This window comes from Notothenia coriiceps, unplaced genomic scaffold (genome assembly GCF_000735185.1).
Source record: "Notothenia coriiceps isolate Sejong01 unplaced genomic scaffold, NC01 NC01_scaffold00017532, whole genome shotgun sequence".
Classification (NCBI taxonomy): Eukaryota; Metazoa; Chordata; class Actinopteri; order Perciformes; family Nototheniidae; genus Notothenia; species Notothenia coriiceps.
The window spans coordinates 1-7,016 of record NW_011350233.1 but is presented as its reverse complement, the minus strand read 5'-3'; the positions used below and the strand labels follow the sequence as shown (position 1 = coordinate 7,016).

The window sequence follows — 7,016 nt, the reverse complement described above, 5'->3', positions numbered from 1 at the left end:
AGCTGTCAAAGGACACCAGAAACAAAATTGTAGACCTGCACCAGGCTGGGAAGACTGAATCTGCAATAGGTAAGCAGCTTGGTGTGAAGAAATCAACTGTGGGAGCAATTATTAGAAAATGGAAGACATACAAGACCACTGATAATCTCCCTCGATCTGGGGCTCCACGCAAGATCTCACCCCGTGGGGTCAAAATGATCACAAGAACGGTGAGCAAAAATCCAAGAACCACACGGGGGACCTAGTCAATGACCTGCAGAGAGCTGGGACCAAAGTAACAAAGGCTACCATCAGTAACACACTACGCCGCCAGGGACTCAAATCCTGCAGTGCCAGACGTGTCCCCCTGCTTAAGCCAGTACATGTCCAGGCCCGTCTGAAGTTTGCTAGAGAGCATTTAGATGATCCAGAAGAGGATTGGGAGAATGTCATATGGTCAGATGAAACCAAAATAGAACTTTTTGGTAAAAACTCAACTAGACGTGTTTGGAGGAGAAAGAATGCTGAGTTGCATCCAAAGAACACCATACCTACTGTGAAACATGGGGGTGGAAACATCATGCTTTGGGGCTGTTTTTCTGCAAAGGGATCAGGACGACTGATCCGTGTAAAGGAAAGAATGAATGGGGCCATGTATCGTGAGATTTTGAGTGACAACCTCCTTCCATCAGCAAGGGCATTGAAGATGAAACGTGGCTGGGTTTTTCAGCATGACAATGATCCCAAACACACCGCCCGGGCAACGAAGGAGTGGCTTCGTAAGAAGCATTTCAAGGTCCTGGAGTGGCCTAGCCAGTCTCCAGATCTCAACCCCATAGAAAATCTTTGGAGGGAGTTGAAAGTCTGTGTTGCCCAGCGACAGGCCCAAAACATCACTGTTCTAGAGGAGATCTGCATGGAGGAATGGGCCAAAATAGCAGCAACAGTGTGTGAAAACCTTGTGAAGACTTACAGAAAACGTTTGACCTCTGTCATTGCCAACAAAGGGTATATAACAAAGTATTGAGATTAACTTTTGTTATTGACCAAATACTTATTTTCCACCATAATTTGCAAATAAATTCTTTAAAAATGTGATTTTCTGGATTTTTTTTTCTCATTTTGTCTCTCATAGTTGAGGTATACCTAGGATGAAAATTACAGGCCTCTCTCATCTTCTCAAGTGGGAGAACTTGCACAATTGGTGGCTGACTAAATACTTTTTTTTTGCCCCACTGTATGTGCAAGGATTATTCAGTCAACTCCACAGGTTAACGAACATAATGTCAATCATGAGTTCAGCAACACTTTATCGCCCCAAAAAGTATAAATTCTGTTTTGTAAAGATTTGGTTAAAGCGTACAACTGAAAATGAAATATGAATAAATAAAACATTGATTTTTAGAAACGGGTATACAGGTGGGTGCACCTTACCTTGCTACTGACTGGATGACCTTAGAGGAGGTGTCCTTGATGTTGGTCAGGAAGCGCTCGGTTCCTCCCTTTAAGATGTCAAAGAGGCCGCTGGCCGCCTGGTCAGGATCGTATATGCCTAAAGGCATCATGGGGGGGGGGAAAGAGAGAATTCTGAACACAATAGATTTGCAGATGTGTCAAAGCACTGACAGTGGGCTCATCGAGGTCGCAGTTTAACCAACAATGAAAAAAACATTGTGTATAATTGGAAGTTTAAAATCTTTAAATTGTTATCACCGAATGGACTTAAATATTTTAGCAAAGCCAAGCTATAAATAACGTAAAATAAATATTCTATAAAATGTATATGTGGGTACAATGTATCAATTCCCAAACTCATGATACACGTCTTTTTTAGGTCAAAAGGATGTTTGTTTTACTGCAAATGCATTGTTTGTGAATGCATTGGATGAAATCTGTTGCCGTCAGCTGGGTGAAGCTGTGGGATGTTGATGTACAACAACAGGCAAATGACTCAGATTGAGTAATTTATAGCCCAAGTCTGACAGTATGCAGGAAGACTGAAGCCGCTCCTCAGGAGGAAGGGCAACATATTGACAGATGGATGAATCCCCTTAATAGCAGCCTGCACAGGTGTGGCTGTGTGTTTGGAAACACCCATTATGCTCATTTATAGAAAATATACAGATAAATAACAGAAATATCACGTTCTGGTTAAGTACTTTTGTTTGATGATCCTGATTTCAAATAGCCATAAAATAAGAGTGTTCCATTCCCAGAGCGTGCATACTTTCAGATTGTTTCTTCGGACATACTGTAAGATGTGAAATCGCAGTCATATGGCAAAAATGATTCTATAAATAAATTAACCAAAGGAGGAGGATACTGTTATTGTTGGCTGGTCATAAGGGAACTACAACATTACTTATAACCATGTATAACTCTTAGCGATATAGGTTTGTTATCTGTGTTTGTAAGAACAGTGTACATGGCTAATTATAAACAAGAGGTTTAGTTAATTTACCTGAGAGGTAGAAAAAAGAGGACAGCTCTATGAATGATTATTTGAATTGAAAAAGTTGTTATTTTGCCAGATTATTAAAGTGCATCATATCATATGTTTGGATAAATTGTCCTTCAGCAAATCAATGATTTGTTACATTGTGCTTTTTAGAAACATGATCAGATAGTTTTCAAATTCGCCCTCATTACTTCAACTGTTACAACTTTAAACGAACATAACCCTGAGTACAGTATATTATAGTCATCAAAACAAACCCTCACCTGCATTGTTGTGGACGTTCTGGATCTGCATGGGCGGCTGGGCTCCGTTGTTTCCAAAGCCTCCGTTCTGCTCCAGCAGCTGCAGACATTCATAGCCGTCAAACACCGGACGCCAACAATAGTACGCACTCATCATTGTCACAAGTTAGTCAAACAAAATGAGGTGCAAAAAACTGGCAACCTACAATTTTGCCTAAGATGTTCCAACCTGATGCAAAAACATGTCATCAACACCAAATGCCAAAGTACATTTTAGCAAAGGTAAAAATAGTCCTTGATAGAAAAACAGAGTCAGGTGACCTCAAATAGAGGAACAGAAAAAGAGACTCAATAGAGTGTAAAGCAACAGGTCTTTTCTCCAAATAAAAAAAATCCCGGTTTCAAAAGAATCCCAAAAAGGTAACACAATCATAAACACATAGTTTGTATCAGACGTGCAAAGTGAAATATGTTTTGGATGAGAACTGGAGGGTCTAAGACTGCGTTGAGACAGTCAGATAGCCTCTGCGTCTCTCTTCCCCTCAGGGGTGTCTCTGTCTTTCCCTCTCACTATTTCACTTCCATCTGTGCTGCTTCCTTCAAAAGTGTTCTGCTCTCCTTCTTCTCTGCTCCATCTCAGTCTGCCTCTTTTTATGCGTGTGCCGAGAAGCAGCAAAGATGAGGAGGAGGAGGAGGAGGAGAAGGTGGAGGATTATAATCTTCTTATCTCCAACAGGGAAACCCCCTTTAAACCCGGATCAGATCAGCAAACACAAGATCTGCCTTCCCTCTGCCACATTCACCAGCAGCAGACATATTAGGATTCAGTTTGGTATGAAATTGGTTGCAATACAAAATAATTTAAGATTAACAATTAGTTTTTAGCAATGGCACAATATTAGAATAAGAAGGAAAAAGCTAGTGTCTGCAGTACTGAAAGACAGGAACATTTGTTTTTTTATTTATACTTATCATAGGATACATTCACTGGCTCAGCTGTAGAATCGGTCAAGTGCACATTAGGAGGTTGTAGGAATAAAGAAGAATTCCTGTAAACCTTATGACATTGAATTGAGCTTTTCATACACTTAAATCGTAGTGGATGCAGATTTGGTGATAAGTACCAGGATTTGTGTTAAGAGGCGTTAGAGGCTTCTTAGTTTCTGATGACCAGCAGAGTAAAATGTTTTGCTGTTCCCAAGCCTTGGTTCAAATGTTAAAATCTGATGATAATCAATCAGCTAGTTTGGGTGATAGATAAAATAAAATACAAAAACAGATTTCTGCCTTAACAGTTAAGCTTCCAACTTGAAATGTGCTTTACTAATGAAGTGTTGGAATGTTTTTATTTCAGTTTGACCCATTTTCCACCGCTCTGTCTCTTTGGGCCATGCCAGCTGGGAAGAGAGGAGCCTGGGAAAGAGAATACACACTCCTCTGAGCCTGTGTGTGTGCGTGTGCGTGTGCGTGTGCGTGTGCGTGTGTGTGTGTGTGTGTGTGTGTGTGTGTGTGTGTGTGAGTAAGTGTAACCACAACACCAACTTGAACGCTGACAATTGTGCGTTGGGTTGGCCCATCAATAGCCTCTTCTCAGGCTGGCGGACAGAGAGGATATGCCCCCATTTCTCGGCCAATAAACTTGTTTACTCTAAAATGCACTTGGTTGTCACCTACTGAAAACTGAAGTAGAAGCCACTGTAGACGGTTTGAGACAAGGAAAACAAATGCATTTTAGGCATCATTGGAAACTGCCTGGATATTTGAAATGATTTGTAAATGTTAGACCTAAAGACCATAACATCAAAGAAGGGGTTGGAAAAGTACCACCAACAGTGACAGGGTATAAACTAGAGATAGCCTGACTACGAGAGACAGAGTTTTGCTGTTGCATCACTTATGGAGCCTGATGCTGCAGTATTATTTTGTATTATAAAAACGGCACAGAACACAACCATGCGCACCCCTACCTCTGTAATGGGGGACTTGGGGTTGACATTTCGCGCTGCAGCTATCTCCTGGAGCTGGTTGACCAGCTCTGTGATGGACAGGCGCTCCTCTGGGTTCACCTTCAACATGGAACCTGGAGGAGGAGGAGAGGGGGAGAAGGGGGGAGGGGGAGAGTGAAACATAAATTACAGTTAAATATCTGAAGAGATCCAACAATGAGGATGACAACAAGGCCCTGAACAGTTATATCCTTTACATTTTTGATGAAAACATGTAATACTGACATCCAGTCAATATAACAGATTTAATAATTGAGTAAATAATCCAGATAATATTAAATGGTCACAGACTTCACTTGTTTGTTTGCGTAAAGAAATAAATTCAACAAAATGTAATTTGACTGACTTATTTTTTTATTTATTAAAAAATACTGTTATTATTTTAGGCTTAATGATTGTGTGATGAAAGTCTGATATTGCCCAAATGACCATTTTAATTGTATGATTAATTAAAAACATTAATCATATGCACAGCAATCAAAATGAATAATCAAAATGATAAAAATGTACTATTTAAATATAGAGGTTATATGTTGTGCATTTGTTTGTGCCACTATTTGCAGGTTTACATTTTCCAGCAGGTGGCGCTGTTTAACTTGATTAGATTAGCTAATGATACTGCCATTATTTTACATGTCATGGCATATCTCTTTATGCTGAGTCAAATGAACGATATGTTTAAAAGGTGCAATTCTAAACACATTTCTTTGGTAAAAGGTGACAGTCATTTTGACATGCGGTAACTTTGATTTGAAGGCAAAAAGTGTAGAGGGAAATAGCTAGATGGAAGAATAACTGACAGGCAGAAACTAGCAAACACAAAGAAGTACATACGTATGAGGTTGTGATACACAGTGTACTTGACGTCGTTCTGAGGGATGGAGTATTTCCCGTTGACGATTTGCAGCTTGGCCCCCTCCTCGAACGGGTGCTGCTTAAAACACAACAGGTAGAGGATGCACCCTAGGGCCTGTAGAGGAGAGTGAAAATGAGAAAACAACAATAAACTCTCAAGCCAACGTTTTTATTGCACAGAAAAAACAAAGTCATAAAACTGTCACGAGAAAGTCATTTACACAAATCAATGTCAGAAGACTTATTCACTTTAGTAGGAAGGATGTCTGTTGACCCTACCTAAAAAGATTCAACAGGCTCTGTAGAACTCTTTCTGTTGTTTGACTAAAATATCAAGGTTTCTTTTTTTTTTACACTTTCACCTAATAACTACCAATTAGAAAATGTGATGTTCTGATCTTAGCTCATCTTGCCTTCAGGCACAATCTCTCCTCTAAAGCTCTGCTGTAGCAAGGGTAACATATTAACTACCGTAATTTTCGGACTATAAGCTGCGCCTTTTTCCCTATTTTTCGACGCTGCGGCTTATATAACGGTGCGGCTAATCTATGGATTTTTACAGCTAACGGCCAACACCTTTAACTCTATGGGCTCTATGGCCGGTCCGCGGACCCCCACCTTTAAGCGGCGGTTTCCAGCAGGAAAAGCTGGAGGCCGGAAAAGAGTGAGACAGGTAGCGCGCAAAAGTAAAAGTGGAACCGAGAGTGGTATGCCGCTGCTGCGGCTTATATTCAGGTGCGCCTTATAGTCCGAAAATTACGGTACAAATGGTTTTGCTGTCCTTGCACAAATAATCAGAGTGTAGATACTACGTAATCAAAGTATTTGATTAACTCTTGTTTTCAGAATTTAGGACAGAGTTTCTTGTTGAAATCCAAGTTTTCAAAGCTTTTCGTTCAACACAATAAAATGTGAGAGGCTACTGATAACACAAGTGAAGTAAAAGAGTATAACTGCATAGCGTTTGCTGCATAATCATTGGGTTAAAAGGGTGTTGTTAAATACATAATGTGTTGACATGGCAGTGAGATTCCTTTGAAAATTGTCTGTCATATAATAAAAAGTGATAAACGGTGTGTAATATAAACTCACTATGCACGTGTTGTGTTTTTATGACACTGTCTTTGACACAAATCCAGACATTTCTATACAACCTCTTCATTCCTGAAATACAAGTCGGAGACACAGCTGAAATAACAAGCTTACACTGAGTTATGTTTTAACAGAAACATTACCTCATGCATCGGTCATTATTTAGCCACACTATGGACTCCAGTTGTTCGGTAGAAGTGTGTATTGCATTATCTGTTACTCTAGCTGACTGTGATGTAATGCTTTGAAGCAACTAACTGCTTCCTTCTCTTAAACAGTTGAATCAAATTAGACATGTCCAGTGATATGGGTGGTGCAGCGCTAAGCTTTCAGTTCAGCTGACCGGCCAACAGGAAGCATTGAAACACCACACTGCTGTGCGTT

At 40.2% G+C, this 7,016-nt stretch overlaps 1 protein-coding gene across 1 annotated transcript in view; it reads right to left on the bottom strand.

Moving 5' to 3' along the window:
* Positions 1 to 5,655, bottom strand: part of gak (cyclin G associated kinase) — a gene marked incomplete at its 5' end in the record, with an annotated part of 20,152 nt that extends 14,497 nt beyond the window's left edge. Inside the window, 4 exons of the mRNA XM_010776946.1 lie at positions 1,414 to 1,531; positions 2,701 to 2,779; positions 4,647 to 4,759; positions 5,520 to 5,655. Coding sequence (XP_010775248.1) covers positions 1,414 to 1,531; positions 2,701 to 2,779; positions 4,647 to 4,759; positions 5,520 to 5,655 — 446 coding nt within the window. The remainder of the gene's footprint in view (positions 1 to 1,413; positions 1,532 to 2,700; positions 2,780 to 4,646; positions 4,760 to 5,519) is intronic.
* Positions 5,656 to 7,016: the final 1,361 nt, after the last annotated feature.